Below are 20,762 nucleotides of genomic sequence, written 5' to 3' on the forward strand. Positions count from 1 at the left end.
CAGCCCCCGCTGCCCTCCCCCGCGGCGCCGGCCCTCGGGGGGGTGTGTGGGGTGTGGGGGTGGGGTGTGTTCTCCCTGGGCCTCGCAGCCGGCGGGGGGGGCAGCCAGGGAGGCAGGCCACCTCCCGAGCTCGCCTCGGTGTCCGTACCGTCGGTAGCGTGGGGCTGGTCGGGTGGGAGCCAGCCCCCCTGCGTGCCGAGCCCGGGCCGAACCGCAGGCTGCGGCCACGGCCGCCCCCCAGGCCCCCGCGGCCCTTCCCCTCGCTCCGCGGGCGGCGGGTAGCAGCGTTCCCACGGCCGGGAGCACCGCGAAACGCCTTGCCTCGGCTGGCACGCCGGCGCCGGAGCCAAGGACCTGCCTTTCCCAGCTCTAAATAAGTCTTTTAAGTCCTTACTTGTTCCTGGATGCGACGGACGGTCCAGCAGCTCCCACCGTGCCTGGGCTGGGCTAGCTCATCCAGCTGGGGCTCAGCAGCACATCGGCCCAAAGCCTCTGGATTATTTTGGTAAAATAAAAAAGTTGCAGCCCAAGCATAACAAGTCCACGCAGTAGCGCATTAGTTATGTTGGTAAAACAGATTTCCCACAGGCTGAAATAACTAGATTTTTTGGCAAGAGGAAGAATGCTTTCTTCCCAGTGTTCCATGAATTGGGAGAAGGGGTGGTGGTGGTCAGAAAGTAGCTGGTGAAGAATAATTGTAGCACAGCACCAACATCTTCAAAGAATGTTTCCCTGCCAAACTGCTCCAGCTTTCTGAAATAGTTGCCAGTATTATGAACAGCTTGTGTCGAGTAGGTCTCTGTTTAACCTTAACTCTTCTATTTTTCTGACTAATGTACTTACAGGGAGATCCCTGAGACCTTCGCTCCAGCATCCTGCTCATTCTACTGGCCCTTCTCCATGCTTGGTGCTGTCTGAAGTCACCTTTAGGGACCACGGGTGGCCAGAGTTGTCCACTGGAACTCCCCAACACACCACTACTGCAGAGGACAGCCCATCAGTGCTGTCTAACATCTTTAAAAAATTCTTGACCAAGAATCTCTTTCCTGGCATATGCAAGGGTTTCTATATGCCTTTTCCACTAATAACATTTGCAACCTGTATTACTCAAACTTGGAACTCAGTATTTGGGGGAGTTACAAAATACTTGGGATGAAATTGTATTCAGTAAGAACATTTTGGGTACTTTCAGATGTTGAGTTCTCCATTACTTGCTATTCTGTGCCTCATATTAACACACGCCAAACCTTCCATAGCCTGCAAATTTCACTGGCAAACTACACAACTAACCTTAGCTTGCCTGGAAACTCACCACCTTGTTTCTCACTTTCAGATAGCTCCTCGTTCACTGTACAAACAGTCTCTTTTCCTGTATCAAGTCCTAACAGGTGTGTGGTACCTCAGCAAATGCTTTAACAAACTCCCAAGAGACCCCCAAAGTTTCCTGGTGGGGGAGGAAAGCATAGTTCCTTTCCACAAAACCAAAGCAAGCTTATCCAAAGACAGGGAAAGATATTAGAAGATTTATCAGAGATCAAAGCTTTAGAAGATTTATCTGAGATTAAACCTATTTGCCTTTTGTCCTAGGTTGCTGCATGAAAATTTTTATTCTCTTCAAAATATATTACAGTCGCACAAATATTGAGGTTCAGATGAATGGGTTTTTATTGCTTAGCCTAATTTTTTCCCCTCGTCCTTCTTTCTTTAATAGTACACTTAACAGATAAATGGCTGGGGCTGCAATATGCTAATGTTCCCATTTAAAAGTTCAAATGGTATTGCTAAGACCAGCTGTCTAAGATAACACAGAGGAGTATAGAAAATGATAGATTTCTCCACATATCTGGTTCTTAGGAGACAATTACAGTTCTCCAAGTCATCACATACCAGCCCAGTTATATAATCCTGTTTGTTTTGTTAAACTTGTTTGAGAGCGTTTGACTTGAGCTCGCTTTCTTTCTTAGTCATCTCTATCACGCCCAGAGAAACAAGCCTTTGAAACACGTATACACACACACACACACTCATAGGGGCGTAATCCATGTCACACCTACCCTCCTTGACCTCCCATTAATATCACCTTTTGTCTGTCAGCAGGAGGCTGGGTATGAAGTCAGTCAGAGGAATAAGAGAAAAGAGGGGAAGGAAACCTGGACAGCTGTACATGGTCTACCTGTTCAGGGAATTTTCTTCTTCCCCACCACCCCTTTTCCGCTACCTCTGGTCTAACCCCTGAAATAAGAAACCTTTTATTTTATGGTTCTATGAACTGACTGGTCAGTGCCAACAGAGTTCCCCTTTGACAATGAATAATACAAGATCTATTAAAAAAGCAACTTACAGGCTTAAACAAAAGAGCATACTATTAGAATACAACCGAGGCATAAAGTTAGGCATCTCTTCCTGGCTACCATTCCTTATTAGGTAGGCAGAAAATAACGATTCCTTTCCTCCATAATGAAATCTAACAGAAGTTTCTAAAAATTCTAGAGCTTTAAATAGAAGACACCATAGAAACAAACACTGCTTATTTCTAGCGGGGTAGGGGAAGGTACTCAGGCACAAGAATGGCAGGAAAATACCTTTGTCACAATTGGACAGTAACAATTCTTTCAATGAAAACTCCAGCCTCCTTAAATCCTTACTTGGAAAGAAATGCCTGCTTTCATCCTTTACATAAATCCTGACCATGAAAATTTAAAATGCATGTTCATTAGTACCAGACAGACAGGTGGTCAGATGTGCCTTTATTATGGTTTGGTTAATGAACCTTAGGTCTGCATATGAAATTCTGTTTCTATTGTTGGGTTTTGGTTTTGTTTTTGGTTTGTTTTGTTTTTTTTTTTCTGGTGAATGTTACTTGCTCAAAATTATACCCATCCCTCCAAATGGTTAGCAACACTACAAAGTGCATTAGTGCTCATTAATAGCTAACAACTTGATTTCAAACAGGTATTTTCTATATATTTCCTTGCATTTTGCACACTCATCTGTTACACATCCCCTGATCAGATACCTATGCCTGAACTTACTTAATAATTTCCCCTGGAAACAAGCAGGAGAAGGGAAAAATAAGCTTTATGAAAAACTAGCTCAGACATGGGCATACCATTTACTTTCTGTTATTTGCAAAAAAAAATATGTTTATTTCTACAGTTTGAGATAGCATTAGATCATTCTTCCCTTGGCTGGGATTTGGGTCGCTACTTTTTAATGAAATCTAACCATGTTATCACTGTAGCTCCAATACAGACCAAGAAAACTTTGAAATAGATTCTAGACCTAATCTCAGACATACCAGAATCAGGAGTAAAAAAAAAAAAAAATAATCTAAAAACCCCCTCTGCTTCCTGTTCCTTCCCCTGCCTTCATACAGCAGTACTTCTGCTGTGGTTTGTCTTGTAACAGTACCATAAGTTAGCATGGCAAGAAGTTAATACTGTAACAGCACTTTACTCTTAGGGAGGAAGAATTACTACACAGAGTAACATTTGTTTCTGCAATAGATGGTAAAAGATGTTAAGTGGAAGCAAAGGACATTCTTTCCCTACCCATGTACTCTCAATATGCAATCTTAGAATGCAGGAATTAATAAAAAAAGTTCCCACAGGTATATATGCACCACTGATGTAATTTTAATTGGCAGCACACTTTTGAGGTGCATCTCCTAATTTTCTCCACTTACCACGTTTTGGTTCACAGTGCAGAGAGGTTTCAGAATACAAGTTGTTTCATCCAAAAGACATCCAAACTGGAAGATGCGTTGCTAACATGCACTCCAAATGCAATAAGCAGCCAGTTTCTAAGCTAGACAAGCAGATAAAAGTAAAGCCTCTGAAATACATATCATGTGGGAAGTGAGCTACTCATACTGGGTGGGATGCACTGCTTGCTAATGTAGGCATAGTATGCATCTACTTTCTGGGATTCATTTTCTATCTCTGAAAATCCTTCATACATGTAAACACTCCGGTCTCTAGGTACCCATAGATGTCTTATTCTGCCAGTGATCAAGGTGACAAATAATGAAATCTAACTTTAAATCAACAGGGCTTTTCTTACAATGGATGTCAGTATTCACAGCAGCTTCTAACTTAACCTGTGGCACTCTGCCCTCTCTCCCTCCACCAAACTCGAAACACACAAAATAGAGAGTCCACTTGGAATACTTGTGTGGAAGAACCAAGAAAAGACCCTCCATTCAATAAATCCAACCTGTTTTCAGTTCCGCTGTTAAAGTAGGTCACCTATATCAACATTCTTGATGTCTTGCTGCGTTTTTTCTTCCTACATTAAAGAGGGGACTGAGATAGCCCTGTGCTGTAGCCAGAGAACAGCAATCACACTGCTGCTACTGGTACGCTTGCAGTATGCGGGATGTTTTCCCCTCTCCCCTGGGAAATATCTGGCCTAACCATGTAATACAACATATGCTAAAGAATAAGTTATTTACAACTACCCTACAAGGCCCTAACCTCTGGAAAATTGGAAGCAAGCAAAGTAAAGAACAGACTATTTGCATAAACGATGACAGCAACAGAATCACAGTTTAGATCATCAGTATTAAACAAGTTAAAAGCTATATCTAAACCAGAACAGTTTTGTAGATTTTCTGAAATGCTGAATATTAAGGCAGGAAAAAAACATTGATCAAAACCACTGAAGAAACCAGAGATCTTCCCCACCGTTGCTTGCTGTTTCTGAAATCACTTAACCTAATAAAGAGTACTAAAGTCACTGAGCTCAAGCTGAAATTAGTGTAATTCAGTCAGAACTCACCAGAAATACCACCATCACTATTACAATCAGAAATTGGTTCATGGTGCTATCCGCGTTGTTTGAACTGAATTAGCCCTGCCCTGCAGGAAGCCTGCCTTCCCAGAACGCTGCCAGGCCCTCCCAACAAAAACAACTCAAGGAGCTAGCTTGCCCAATATACTGTCATTGATGTCTCTGCCAGCCACCACCACCAATGGGTACTTGGAAAGGGAGACTGATGTAGAGTTGCTGTGTTTCTGGCATTTACTCACCAAGAGCCTAACTCCAAAGATGTCATATGTTTGTTTGGTTTTGTTCCCAAACGATATTTTCCTGAAACCCATTCTTTTTAAGCTGACATCTGTTCCTCACTGGATTGCATTACATGAAACGCTTGTGCATTTACCAATTACTCACACATGTACAGTTCATGAAGTTTCCCATGCAGAAGACAGGCTTTGAAAAAAAAAAAAACCAAACCCAAAACCAAAACACCCCACAAATAGGAAGTAGTCTAATGGTATTCCCAATGCAGATTAAAAAAAATGAAAAGAGAAAAGTAAATAAATTTTCACCTGCAGTATGTTCAGATCATAACTGTGATCAAGTTTCTTAGTGCTCTTCAGTGTGGCCCCTGAACAACTGTATTTCCTGTTAAGAGTATGTTTCAATACAAGAAATCAGCTGTTCTGTTTCTTTTTTCCTTTTTACCATTATTGGTCACAGACAGACTCTTTTTATTCTAGTGATAACTAGTCAAGTAAGTTTACTCTATTAAAAACCAAAACAAAACCGTTCTGATCATAATTTCCCCTTCAAAATAATTTACGAAGCAGTACCTCTTGGCCTTTTATTTGTATAAATTATACAACAACTATAGTTTTTTTTAAACAATGAGACGAGTCTGTATTTAGTACTTCAATCATCGTTCTCAGGGTTGGAAATGTCTCCGATACTGATGGCAGGCTCTTGTAAGAAGGTGAAATACTGAAAGAGAAGGAAAAAAAAAAAGTTACTTATCTTTTTCTGAGCTTTATGATTTACCTGGAAGTTAACACATTAGCTTATACTTCTCTTCATCCTCTTCTCCAACAAATCTGGGACCTGAAGTCAAGAATCTGTTGCCCACAACCAGCTCTTGCTCCTCTGACTCCTCACTCGCTATACAGAACAAAGATAATGACTACATAAAAGAGCCTTTGGAAGTGGCAGAAGTTAAAGCAAAATTTTATTGCTTTAAGTCTTCAAGTTTTACTTGCCTTACCCGCTATTATTCTTCTAACATAGACAAATTAGCCACTCAGGTTGATTACCTTCATAATATTACTTCAAGTCCTTTGTGCTGTAGTTCTACAGATATTTTTCTCAGCATCATGCAAAACCAACTTCAGCAATTTTCGCGACTCATTCTTGCCCATTATACATCTCTCATTTGAGACAGCAATACTATTGGTGGGACTATGCTACAAAATGGTCTCAGTTAGAAATAAATTTTGGTTTTAACAAGCTTATTTTAAACACAAATCACTTCCCTGATCTGGTTTGCTATGGATTCCCATAAATTTCAACAGTACAACTGAGAGGGTCAGAAACACATCGGTAGGGTTCAAATGGCTTAAGCTGACTTTGCTGTCAAGAGAGCAGTTCCCCTTTGGTAAAGTTATGTCTTAAGGAAAAAAAAAGAAGAAAAAAAAAGAAAAAAAAAGAGACACATGAACAGAGGACTAAGAAAGAAACTGAATATATAAATCGGGAGATTTACAGTAAAAAATTGTGGGAACCATAAATATTTTGTATTTCCAAGACAACCAAGTCACAACATTTGCGCAGACTACTTTTAATAAAAACCACAACTCGCTACACTGTAGTTTAAAAGTCTTATTCCTTAATAAATTAATTTGACTGCATTTACATGTAGATTTTTAGCCTAAGCCCAACAAAGGTGCCCATGAGTCTTCTTAATAGCCTTCTTCATTCAGGAAGGTTTTTATATCTAGTGAAACTTACCAGGGTGAGAACCACCGACAGGGAAGTTAAGCAAGGCTAAGCAGTATGAGATATTTGGCACTAACAGCAGCTGCAGCGTTCCTCAGGCTCTCAGAATAACTCGGGTTGGACCAGACCTCAGGAAGTCTGTGATCCAACATCTTGCTCAAAGCAAGGTCAACTGCCAAGTCAGACCAGGGTGTCAGGGTTTTATCCTGTCCGGTCTTGAAAATCTCCAGGGATGAAAAATGCACAGCCTTTCCAGGCAGCCTGCCCTGCTGCTTGACTACCCTCTGGGTGAAAAGATTATGTTCAGTCTGAACCTCCTTTCAGCTCATGCATGTTGCCTTTTGTCCTCCCACCAAGCACTGCCCAGCTCCATTTTCTTAATACTCACAGGTACTGTGAAGCTGCTGTTAGGTCAAAGCCTTTTCTTCAAGCTGAACAAGCCCAATTAACTCCTGATAAGGCACGTGGCTCCAGCCCTCTGACTATCTTGGTGGCTCCCTACTGAATTTGCTCCATTTTATCATAGTCTTTAACGCAGCTGCCCCCAAACTGGATACAGTATTCTACGTGTCGTCTGAAGGGCTGAGCACGCCCTACATCTGATTATCCAAACCAGCTTTTTACCCATCTAGCTGTCCATTCATCCAGACCATAATGTGCTATCTTGGTATGAGAGTATTGTGGGTGTCCCTGCTGAAGTAACTAAGCAACATCCATTGCTCTCTTACCCACAAATGAGTCATTTTATCACAGAAAGCGATCATATTGGGTCTCACATCATTTAGTAAACCCATATTGACTGTCCCCAGTCACCTTCATATACCCTGAAATGCTTTCCTAGAGGACCCACTTGATGACTTTCCTAGGGACCAAAGCAAGGCTGACCAGCCTATAGGTTTTTTATCCTGGGTTGTCCTTCTGGCTTTCTGGAAGACGGATACCAGATCCTGTCACCAAGGATGTCCCCTGATGTGCACCACCTTTCACAGATTACAGTTGGCCTTGCAGAGGATATCGGCCAGATCTCTCAGCACCTTTCAAGTGTTTTGACCCCAAACTAAAGGATACTGAAACTGATTTTTTCTGGCCTGATTTTTAGATTTTGTATGGGGAATAACTGCTAAGGGACAAATGAAATGCACCAGATTTGTAATATTGACAAGGAATCAGTATGTTCCGTATTCAAAAATCAATTAATATGAAAAACAAAGTTTTAAAGCATTGTACAAAAGTTATACTAAGTAACATAATTCTGTATATTCGTAACTGCCATCTGCTTTGAAAATACTTATTCTCCAAATTAAAATAGCACTAGAGGATAAGTAAGTGACTTTTGATATATAGTTTGAAGAGATCCATGAGCATGGGAAAAAGTTAAAATTTTCCCTCATTCAATCACCAAATTTACTAATGATAAAAAAACAACAACAAAAAGGCAAATCTGACAGCCAGACAAAGAAAGTATTAACCCAAATAGTTTATCAGAGGATAACATTCACATTACTGAATATCTAGTCTACTAACCACTCCGTTAGACTAGAAATATATTACTGTGTGTGTAAACTCAAATCTTTTCTTATCAATTCCTGAACTGTTAAAAAATTCACTGAATCATTTAATAAACTTGTAATTTCCGAGTACCTTTTTTAGTATAAGTTTACATTTTACATATAAAGTCTTTCATATTTTATTTTCCCATCCCCCACCTGAACAGAAAGACTTACCTTTTTAGATTCATCCAGCTCCTTGCTATCTTGCTAAAAGCTTCAGACCCTGGTGCTGTCATTGCTTCAAAATCAACCAGCTGAAAACGCAACAAAATAAAGGTCTTATGTTCTCTCATTTCAGGAAGTTAATCTTCAAATATTCTTAACATATAAATTAAACTTTCAAAATATAACCTTCCTTTTGTGAGAAAATCCAGGTTTTTTTTTCCTTTTTTAACAAGGTGTTTGTACTAATGAGTTAGTGCCAGAAAATATTGACTGTCTTCAACCTTTTATGACAATGTTCAAATAAAAGGGGGATATTTCTCATTTCTACATACGGAATTCTGCAAAATACTGTATCACATGAGTGGTAGATTTATATTGAACTTTCCAGGCATTCTGTATTACTTCTTTCCACAGTGGGTTTTCAGACAAGTTTGACTACATATAGCCAAGAAATGTGTGCAACTTCGTATCTACAGCTGAAAATAAGTTTTCAGCAAAACAATGTTTTTCAGTTAAAAACCTTAGTTCACTAGTACTGAAACATTTAAGCTGACACATTTGTAGTTCAGTGAACTTTGCCTGAATGCAAGGAGGCGTTCTGAGAGCATGCTACCTACATTCTTGTAAGACAGGAGTAAGCTTACTAACTAGTCTGTGCCCAGACTACTTTGTCCCTCATCACCAATTTGAGAGTCAGCATGCATGCCAGGCACTAAAAGTCTCTGTGTGTTTGCACACTCCACCACAACCAACACCAGAAGCTACACTGGCCATGGCTACCAACTAACCTGCCAGGCCATAACAGGACTCTTGACTACTGGGCATCTTTGTCTTCAGAGCAGTCAGATAATACATGCTGTCATAAGCTTGGGACCAGACAGAAATACCCTTCTAAGAAATCTGGCAAGAAAAACAATTTCCCAGTTTCATTCAACTGGGGAAAACTATTTCTTCCAGCTGGTGAAAAAACCCTCACATGCAAAAATGTTCACAAAGCTGCCTGTAGTCAGAAATCCTGCGTTTTAATAATGCTGAAACTCTGCTTGCCTGCATAAAATGAGACAAAATGTACTACCCTAGTAAGTCCTAAGAAGATCCATGAGAAAACCCACCTAAGCCTTTTACCTTAGCTTGAACTCCCACAGAATGGTGGAGTTACCAGCTTAACGGCATACTGAAAAGGCATCTTTCTTGCTACTAAGCAAGTGCAGTTTGTTCTTAAAAGCTAGTAGCTCATTGTACTGAAAGGACAAACTTCGTTGTTTTCAGAGATTTCTAGAACAAAGGGAAAGCTGCTCTTTCTTCCGTTATCCACACAGGGTATTTTCTTCAACAACTTCGATTCTCACTGGAATTTCACTGATTCTTTTGACGATATGTTAAACAGACAGAGGTGCTCTCACTCCTTTCATACGGAAAAGGTAACAGCTAACAGACCAATAGTTGAATACCCTTTATTGAGCAAGGTGGTATAATATTCAGATGTAGTCACTCAAAACTAGGACTTATTTTAAATTTAGCAGAATACAGAGGGGAAGGAAAAAATCAAGAAGAGTTGCTAATACATTTCTATTTACCAAGCCCTAAATGCTCTGAGGGACATTGACAGCAAAGAGAGAAAATTTCTGCTGTGTGCCAGAAGAGTCATTAATTCTGCCCAAGTATTCTCAGAACCCTTCTCAAAGCGGAAGAAAGCAGCTGGGCACACTAGAAATGCTTTGGTTACAAATATGTAATTACTGTGGGACACAAACTGCTACAATTTGACTAACCAGAATTATCCCACATACTATATCTAAATCTCACTTACTGTCATAACAGCAATGAAATTTTCAAACCTCCCTCTGGCTGCAAGACACCATAGTATGCAGCCAATCCATCTCCAGTTAACAAGTGTGGAACTTCTGTTCATTCTTACAGCTCCTTCCTCACGTTTACAAGTGCTACCTCCTCCATCAAGGCTGAACCAGTGTATTTTGATACTTGCCTTTCCTTTAGGGATTTTTCCTGATACTTCCTTCCCACTTGCCATTAGTGCTCCCATGATCACTGAATAAGCTATCACACTAAAAAAAAAATCAAAACCAAAGTAGTACAGTAAAAGTTTTTCAACAGTGCCATTTTAGACTACAAAACAAATACAGTGCTGTTTCATAGAAGGCTAGTAAAAATTACTGTGCTAGTTACTATTTTAGAAATTTAAACAAGCATGAAACACTTAAAAAGTGAAATCACTGTTACTTTGCAACACCACTGGAATGAAGTTATGATCCTATGGAGTTTAACTACTGAAAAGCATTGTTTCTACAGTAGTCAGAACCATAATTTCAGACTTAGGAGTTCTTAAGACTCCATAGAGCTAAAAACCAAAGCAAACTCCTGTTCCCAATGAGCTTAGCTGTATCCCAGAGGAGCCGATGAACTCTACTGCAACAGAGCTAGAGGCACTGTAAAGCTGTTCAGTTATTTAACTTTTTCTTTATTTAACTTAAATTTCTAAAAATTGTGAAACTCAAGACAGAATTTCTGTTAATTTTTACATTCTGTAAGATAAAGGCAAAATCTGATTATAAAAAAGTCTTTTTTATTTTTTCTTTAAATTTTGTTTTCTACTGAACTATGTTTAATAAAAAGATCAAAGATCTTAAGTGCTTTGTGGAACAGGGATTCATAATAGTCTTAGATGTAGCCAGGTTTGAATTAAACTAGAATTTCAGTTAAGGAGATCTGTGACATGCGGGGCTATTCTAGGGTTTCATCTGGTGACCCTAACAGTTGCAAAAAATTACCAAAATAATATTTTTGTATATTTTAATAAAATAAGTTATCTCAAAGTAAACTTTATCTTAAATATATGTTTCAGTAAAGCTTCTTGAGTGAGATTACAGTGGTGTAACATAATATGGATTAGAAGCCAAATCACTGCAATTTTAAAATGACACTCTTCAATCTGTGAGCTGAAGTCTATAAACACAGACTACTCAAGGTTTTCAATATACATGCAGCTCCAAATAGTTATCATCAGCAACTACAAACTAGCTTTTAAAACAGTACTAAGTCAGTACCCATCATCACAGCAGCACAAGATGAGCGACTGTGCAGGACAAACAGCTCAACCCAGAGCTTTTTTAATATTAAAAAAATATCTTAAGATACTCCAACATATTGACATTTTACAGCATGCATCCAAGATAACAGACATGATCAAGACAATCACTAACCTAGATCCTCTCGAAAGTGGCATTAAATTATAGAAGTAATAAACTAATGACAGGATCAAATTGCAAACAGCATCTACTTCCTAAAAGGAAAAAAAATAATTAAATAGCCAGGTAATACACTACAAAGAAACACATATTGGAAAGTGTTACGGTACTGTGATAATTTTTTTAAAAGAACCATTTCAAATGTGAAAAAAGTCAACTTGAGAAGTTGAAGTCTGATTAATAGAAGTTTAAGCAAATTATTTTGTTACATCTTTAAAATGTAGGTGAAACAGTTCACCCACACTGTGTTAAAGGGTGAAGAACAGAAAGCACAAGCTCAAACGCAGTCAGATTCTCATTGCAATGCAGATCAACAATGTGTTGATCAAAACCTTCGCAATTCTAGTGCTTCTCATGAATTCTTGTTACTTCTGATCTTATATGTAGCCACCATGAGCCAAATCCTAAGCAGTACTTTGTAAGGATGATGAAACAGTGAATATAGACCCATGAGAAAAATAAAGAAAATAAGAGGAGAGAGAAAAAAATAAGAATACACTGCAATATTGAGACCTTGTCTGCACTCTCCCTATAACTGCAGCAAAGCACAGCAAATCTTAAAAGTAACAGGATTATGGCAACTTCCTATGGTATTTGTCATAAACGTGTTTAAGTAAACAGTCAGTTTTATTACTTAATATCTCTGTCAAAAAATATGAACCAGTGACTGTTATACGGAAGGTATAAAAACATAATAGAATTTTATCGAGGAATCCATAATTTCTATTAAAACAGCCTTACCCCCAGCTCTGCAGACAGAATTAGAATTTTTCCTTTAGCTGTTAGATCCTTATATAGCGCATCTATTTCTGCATGATACAGCTGTGTTCTCTCTTCTGTTGTCTGGGTTTCTACTGAAAATAGTATGTTCCCCACTCTATGAAGTGGGTGAAACAAAAAATGAGGTAAGACATTGCTGAACAGAACTTGATGCATAACCTAATATGCAGGGTAAGTTACAGAGGTACAGATGTTAAATACCACATCATAACCTTTTTCCTATCATTTTTCCTTAAGCAGGAGATTATGTGCATTGCCCCCCTTTTAATAAAAAAGAAACACCTAAAAAAACCTCATTGAATTAAAAACATTGTCATGTTGTAAGTTTGTCTGAAAGAATATATAAACATTGCTGTTTAATCACAGATGAAGTATTTCTATTGAAGAATACCTGACAAGCATTAGTGTTTCACTTAAAGCATAGTAAAAAATTAAGAAATACGGAATTTTAAAAGATTTTCATGGGCTTGAGATTTTTGTACTGAGTGTAAAGTGTAGTTTTGTTAACTTTTAGACTACCAAAATTGAACTGTTTTGGTATAAAAGCATAGCTACAAATTATGGATCAAAACAGACTGGCTGATACAGGACAAATTTTGTGCAGAACAAAATTAGACTGTCTTACCAAGACCAAAATATTTTCCCCAAAATAGTGAGGCCATATATTTAATGCCATCTCACTGTATATAGCCATATGATTTAGAACGTAAGATTGAAAACCAAGAGATATGTTAAGAATTTAGAAGAGGAGTTTGGCTTCCATGCCACTCATTGGAAGCACACAAGTTTTGGGAAGAATTCCAATGCATAGAATTTTAAATCCCATAAGTCCAAGTTTTTAGTTAGTAGTAGGACAGCACTTCAGAGCTTCAGATTAATGCTCATTCTTCAGGAAGACAAGGAGCCAGTATCCATAAAGTGAGAAATTTACTATCACACCCAAAGAGTGGCCCAAAGCCTACTGTTTATATCCTCATACATTCAGGTACTATCTAAATTGATATTTGCAGATAGGTCTGCAAACATTTCAAAAAATAAACATTAAGAAAGGCTAACAATACAAATAGAAGGAAGTCTCTTCCATTCTTAGATCACAAAAATTTCCATTCCATTTAGGATTTTTTCAGTCATCAGAGCAGATAAGAGTCTCACAACAAGAAATGTATTTTGATATGGATAAAGACAGAGATTTTCCCACTTCAGGCACTTAATCATATAAGCTGAGTAACAAGGTCTCTCCTCACTTTTGTGCTATATATTAGAGAATCATCTCAACTGGTCCTACTCCATCAATATTATCCATATTCCCTCTTTGTTAGGGAATGCAACAAAAATCAGAAGTTCTCAAATGAACCAGTTTTTCAGTTATTTACAAAACCCACTTTATGCAAGTAGAAATGGCATTTGAGAAGATTAGCTGCTAATACTTCATCATTAGTTAATGTACTTGAACGCCTGAAAATAGCAAACATACTTACTTATCTCCTGTTATTGTGATTGTGAAGCCATCATATTCTTTCCCTTGATCCTTAAGGCTGGGGACTTTTGTGTTCACGGTAAACCCATCTCTTGTTTTACTGTTAAACTGCTTTCAAAAGAAAAGAAGGTAACATTGGTGTGAACAGAGACAGACTGCCTGCCTAGCTATTGTTTTGAAACACCTAAAAATACATGGAGCAAAAATGAAAAAGGGCAAAATGAGGGAAAAGAACAAAATGTTACTGTCAACTACATTATTTCATTTATTCTTTATTTCATACTGAAAAGAAATCAGATATCGAAGGAGGCATATTGACATTCAACTTTATAACCATATAGGGAATATAAAGTGGCATTGTTTATGAAAAGCAATTGTACATTTGAGCTGTACAGATTTCTTCCCAAACTGCATGTTGATAGCAACCTTTTGGTGCAACAATGTAAATGCAAAAGCAGGGATTAGAGAGCCTGTTTTATGTTTACACTAAGCAGCCACATTAGTCTAAGTATGGATACCAGAATAGAGCTCACAGCAACGATTTCTTGACTGTGATCCAGTTTCAGTTAAAGTTCATCATCATCAGAAGGAAAAATATCGCAAAGTTTAAGAATTTTACAAAGCTACATTATCTAAGTGTACTACTGTAGCCAAAGAGTTGTATAAGCCAGGTATTGAAGTAAAGCCAAGAGCCCAGCTTTTGATATTCAACATTCACCAGCTACACCAACAGCCAAACTACATCAGTATTAGCAGACTTTCATTTTTATACAGGCACTATTAAAGACTATTATGCAATAGGATTGAATGAATTACTCAGGCTACTATTTATTTTAAGATAGAACTTGTGATCCAGGATGTTTTCTTCAAAGAGAATCTGCATTTATTTTAAAGAAACAAATTTAAAAGCCTCTAACGAAAGACAGCATTCCACTTTGATACAATTTGGAATGGGATGCAGGAGATTCAAACCAGAGGAAAACTTAGAGGTTATGACAACTAGGAAGAATATTTGCTGCTAATTGAGACATTTATTTTGAAGTGTCATGTATAGTCCGCTGTTTATATATTTTCATCATCCTCTTGAAGTAACCTATATTTTTAACTCCACTAATAACATTTTTATGGTCTACAATTCCACAATAGCCATATTAGGTGATCTACAGGGACCTATTTGCACATTTGTCTGTCTGTAGAGAACACTTCATTGTCTATCCACTCCAACACCTACTACCTGTTCATCACAAGTTTTTGTTTAGCCTCAGTTAGCATCAACTTGGCTTTATCTTTCAAGGACAAGGACAATACAGGAATACAAGAAGGACCTCCAAAATTATGGTACGTCTTGGAAGACACTTATGTTAGTAATATATATTAAAAAATATATAGAAAAATTTAGTGCTTGAGCCACGTAGCTTCTGTAAAGGTATCTGTAGTGCACAAGTGAGTACTACTACTGCAAACAAATCCAAACCCAGTCTATCAGTAGTAGCAGCAATAAATCTCCAGAGAGCTCTGTTCTATGGCAATCTGTCAGCTTTGCTTAGATACAAAATTGCAATGTGGACACACCCGATAAGAAAGCAATGCCTTTGTCTTTATTTAGAACGACTTTCTTCCCATTTTTGTTGTAGTTAAATAAAATCCTGTCCAATCCTTAAAAAAACAAACAAACAGAAAAAAACCCAACAAACAAAACCCACTTTGTAACACTGTTTCCCCAAATGCAAACACTTACACACTGCTCATCCTAGATGAATTTGGGGAACTCAGGGGAGAGAGGCAAGAACTTTACTTAAACTTAGCTCAAGCCTTATGACTTAAGTTGAGATAAGAGTATAAATAACTTTGCACATCATATATCCAAGGTTTTTCTGAAGACCACCACCCAGCAGGTTTCCCCATTCCTGACATTCTTCCAAAGCACCAAAACAAACCAAGATTTCATTTCAGATTAGCTATTGTTCACTAAGGGCAATTATTTCCCCCTGCCAGCCCTACTATGTAGTGATCTGCACCAACGAAGCTAAGGTAAAAAGAGCTTCCATGTTCCTACTCTCCGACACACACCTTCAATTTTCTCCTTCGTACTGTACAGACATACCGTGAGCCCATTATGGTGGATCTGACCACAAACCCTCCCCGCTGATAAAGCTGGCTTCAAAGAATTACATTCAGTGTTCTGTTTTCCCATGATTTCTTTACCAATCCACAGCTAGGCAAAGCCTTGTCAATATACATCACATATATCAAAGGGAAAGTCATACCCTAACACATGCAGATTTGAAATAACATGAGTTATTTAAAAAAACCTAGTGTTTGCAGTTATTCATTTTAAACTTAAGCACAATGGTTATATTCTGAGGAACTGGGTAGCCCCCAGAATAAATTTTGTTATTTTCATCATATTTTAAAGTTTTTCTTTAATTTACCTTCATTATGGGAAGAAGATCTTCTACTTTATGTACCTTTTCCAAAGCTTCTCGAACCTCTAATAGTCCTTTTGGATTATTAGCACTGGAAAAAAATTAAATATGGAATCACAATGGTTGAACACATAGCATTACTGGAAATCCATCTAGCTTTAACCTAATTAGCCATAGCAGAGTAAGTTATTGAAAGTTATTTAATTATTTCTTTTCTGAAAATTAGTTTCTTTGTACTTGGCCACATGCTCTTTTGCTCTTCAAAAAGTAATTTCCTCCTATTTTATCTCAGCTTTTTTTTTTTTTTTTTTGGCTTCAAACTTCAGCTTCAGGTTTATTTTAGTCATTTGCTGTTGGCCACTGCAAAGCATTAAACTGTTTGCATGAGTGCATGTGAGCAAGGGGTTGCTGACAAGGAAAGACAGAAGATGACTAGTGTTAATGTTAGAAATAGTCTTCTCAAAATACATGCATCTGTGTAGCCTCAAAGGTATGTAAATACTACAGATGCAGGCACAGATGGTCCATGAAGAAACCTATTGAACTAGTGCTGTAATACTTTTTTTTAATTACTGTACACCTAGATTTTAAGAACAGAATTCTTTTCAAAAAAATCACAACACAAATTGCTCTGGCTTAAGATCAAATGCTGCTGGCTCACTCCAAACAAACTTTCTCCCAACAGAAGAGGACAGACTTCCCAGTTACTACAGAACTTACACATCTCAAGCAACTATCATAAATTTTCTAAAACTTAAATGTTTTCAACTGTTATAAGGATTTTTTGCACTTTCATTTTTTTATATTTAAGTAGCATAATGAGATTGAAAAACAGAACTCAATATTTAATAAAAGTTACCAGGCCAAAGAAAAATGAGAGGGTTTAAACCTAAAAGTTTCTTAATTTTTAATGTTATCAGAACACTGTTGCCACAAATGATCCACAGGTGGGGAAGACATTTTACTCATAAAAATCTGATCACAGTTTGAAATAGAAGCCAACATCAATTTTCAGCTTGAGTCACATTCCTTCATTCAATATTCTACAACTGTCTTCTGTTCCTGGACAAAGTCTACCAACCCATCTATGTAACAGGTAGTAAAGATTCTCTGCTCCTTTAAAACTACTTGTCAAACACCAGTTTCAATTAAAATCACCTTCCATATATTCTTTTCTCTTTTCTCCTCACTCCTACTATTTAATAAATTAACCTCAATATTCACAGAAATTTTACTCCATTCTACCAGGAGGAAACAAAATCTTTAATAAAACGCATTTTTAGAAAAGAATTGAGACACACTCATGCCAAAACTGTGGCTACAAATTCAACACTGTTAATAGTTTCTAGGTATACTGTAATTCACAATGTTTTTTCCTATTAGTTAAGTTTCTTTACATAGCAATAGACAAGATTTGCATTTCTAGTAGGAAATAAGACAATTATAGATACTAAGAAAACTAGAACTTACTAAAATTAAGAAAATAGCCCTCAGATTTTCTGAAATGAGTATTATGTAAATTTCAGATCAATATTATCAGGGGAGTGAAGCAGGGAGAAAAAATACCAGTAATTTACCCATGATAAACAAGGATCCTATCTTTAATAAAATGAAGAATTTTCTCAAAATATTCCAGGTACCGCATGTTAATAACTTGTCCCCTACAAAGAAAAGGAAAGGTTTTTTTCAGGTCTTGTTTTTCAACCCAACATTCCAGGGCTAAGACACAAATATTACTTACTCATTAATATTTGAACGAGTTTTATTCACAGATGCTTTGTAAATTAAAGGAATGAACGAGAAGTTTGAAGTGATGAATTGCCCATCCCCCATTTTTAATATAGCTTCTGCAGTGAAGTTGCAAACGCTCAGTGCTGTTGTTCTCTGATAAACTACATTTCATACATATTTCCCCATTTTCAGTGTGCCCATGTCCAGTAAGTCTTATCTAAATTATAATTATCAATTTGTACAAAAATGTAATCTTTCTTAGTTATCTGCACTTGTAGATATTGCAGAACTAGGACAATTCTCAATCTGCACATTGGTTTACTTTGAGAACAGACACTCTTCAGTTTACCAGTTTTTTGCCAATACATATGCTGATCTGTTCTGACAGTCTACATACATTTTTCTTTATTCACTTATGTCCCTCTATTAAAGCAATTTTCCTTTGACTCCTAACAATTACAAGTAGTAACTGTTAAACAAAAACATCAAAAAGGTGTTGGTTTTTTCCCTTGGATTACTATGGGGAAAAAAAATAGTAAAAACTTGAAACAGTAGAAACCTGCTAGGATTATAACCACTCTGAGAGCAAAAATTACATACCATTATTGCTTTTGTAGGAGTCCTTCCTCTTCTCCCAGTCTACAAAACAAGATTTTATAAAGCAAATGTTATCGCTCTCTGACAAAGCAAAACCACTGTCAATCACAGGAAGGTGTGTACACCTAGCTTAATTCCACTTTGCATGATCTTTGCAGCTTAAGTCCCTGTCTAACGTCTCACTCTACAGTCTCACACTTCAGTAAGCCTAGTCTCAGAACAATGGCAGAATCAGTCTTTAAAAACTGAACAGAATTAGAACACGTACACATATCTGCACATAGGAAAGGGAGGTAGGGAAAGCGGAAGGATGAAGACAAATATATATACATAATTTGCCCTTGTTGTACGTCCCATCATTTTCCATCTGTTTTAAAAAAAATATCTGTACAACAGGCAGAAGCGTGTCAGTATAAGAAACTGGATTTTCCTTTAGTGGCATCGTGGAAAATACATCAAAACGTGACCTAGCATTCTGTAAGGACATCCAGAAGCAGCAGTACCAAGAAAAGACTTTTGGTGGGTGGTCATAAGTGATTTGTGCTTATTCCCACTCTTTCTCCTTGTTTAATAAACACTACCACCAAGAATTCAAAAGTAGCAGTATTCCAGAGAGCGTCTTCATTTTTTTACATAAGAATATTGAGTATATTATTAATGTTTAGCTGATCCCAAATCCTTGTTTTGCCTATGAAAATAACTTAAGCTTTCAAAAACATTTTCTCTACTTTAAATGAAACTTGGTAGCTTCGATCATTTAAGCCAGAAAGGAGATAAGCCAAAGTTGCACTTGTCTATAGACCCACGAAAAGTAGTGACAGACAATACGCTTGCACCTTGAGAATATTAAGATCTGGAAGCCCACAAAACACTGCGAAGTGCAAGATGTTTCTAATAGACCTTTAACAAGAGATCCCCAAGCTGACTCAAAACAAGAAAAGGTTTTGTTTTCTGAGACTCTCCAAACATCTTGCCTCTCTGGAAAAGAATCTTTGATCCAGTAGTCACCAAATGCTAGTGTCTCCGTGCAAAGATTCATTTGACAGGAATCACTGAACAATAATGGACTTTAAATGCAAAGAATTCTGAGTAAAGAAAAAGGTTAACAGATATCTAATTCGAGTATTTTTGCACACAGAAATTACTGGTGTACAATTTAGATCAAACAAAACCTAGAGACAGCTTGAGCTCAGCATGACAAGATCTGTTACAAATACTAGAAGAAACTCAATTGCTGTTGTTACACTTCTTATTTGACTGAACAGCTTATTTGTATATTTAATGACCATGAAGGCTGCCATTTGTCAGCCTAAATAATCTACTGTTACAGGTAGATTTTTTCAGGTAGCCATGCTACAGAACTTACGACTAAGGCTGAATTCTTTATGAGAATAAATTTGAAATTATAAGCCAAATATAAAGCAATGTGTTTCTTCCCGAAAAACAGTCAAAAGACCATAAAGTGATCTCAATTACTAACAAAAGGGTGTCAGCTTTGTAGTCTTAGGATCTTCATTCAGCAGCCATTTTACAGTTGAGTAACGCAAGAAGGACATTATACAGATCTGTATAATCCATGAAGAGTAAGCTGTCATTTAGAAATCACAATGGACTAGAACATGCTTCAAAAGTGAAATAAAATAAACTTTAAAAAAACCTATTACCACTTCATATACTAATTTCATTTATCCCTCACCTCATGTGAAATCATCAGCAGGGAATCCAAAAGCAGAAACAAATCACTACAGCAAGGTGACCAATGAAAGCAGCTACTGCTTGGAATGCAGAAAGATCAAACAAATACAGGTTTCCAGAATCAAAAAATAAATGCAATCACTATCCAGTAATAAAGTATGATTAAATCGTGGGGCAGTAGTATGTAGACTGCTTCCCAAAAGTCAAAGCTGAACAAACCCAAAAGACTAGAATTAGATTCACTGTGTGCCTACCAATCTGAATGTTCAGGAAGCTTATTTCAGATCTCTATGAAATCACCAAAATAGCTGGAACAGTAAAT

At 37.4% G+C, this 20,762-nt stretch overlaps 1 protein-coding gene across 3 annotated transcripts in view; it reads right to left on the minus strand.

The window, feature by feature from the left end:
• Positions 1 to 5,594: 5,594 nt before the first annotated feature.
• Positions 5,595 to 20,762, minus strand: part of TTC13 (tetratricopeptide repeat domain 13) — a 42,217-nt gene continuing 27,049 nt past the window's right edge. For 2 of the 3 annotated variants that reach the window (XM_040597924.1, XM_040597926.1), the window contains exons 16-23: positions 17,995 to 18,078; positions 16,424 to 16,508; positions 13,993 to 14,102; positions 12,476 to 12,611; positions 11,690 to 11,769; positions 10,456 to 10,534; positions 8,478 to 8,557; positions 5,595 to 5,745 (exon numbers count right to left, since the gene is read on the minus strand). In XM_040597924.1, the coding sequence (XP_040453858.1) occupies positions 5,622 to 5,745; positions 8,478 to 8,557; positions 10,456 to 10,534; positions 11,690 to 11,769; positions 12,476 to 12,611; positions 13,993 to 14,102; positions 16,424 to 16,508; positions 17,995 to 18,078 (778 nt within the window). In that variant the 3' untranslated portion in view covers positions 5,595 to 5,621. The remainder of the gene's footprint in view (positions 5,746 to 8,477; positions 8,558 to 10,455; positions 10,535 to 11,689; positions 11,770 to 12,475; positions 12,612 to 13,992; positions 14,103 to 16,423; positions 16,509 to 17,994; positions 18,079 to 20,762) is intronic. The other variant, XM_040597925.1, reaches the window with a different exon arrangement.

Source organism: Falco naumanni, chromosome 6, assembly GCF_017639655.2.
Source record: "Falco naumanni isolate bFalNau1 chromosome 6, bFalNau1.pat, whole genome shotgun sequence".
In the NCBI taxonomy this organism is placed as follows: Eukaryota; Metazoa; Chordata; class Aves; order Falconiformes; family Falconidae; genus Falco; species Falco naumanni.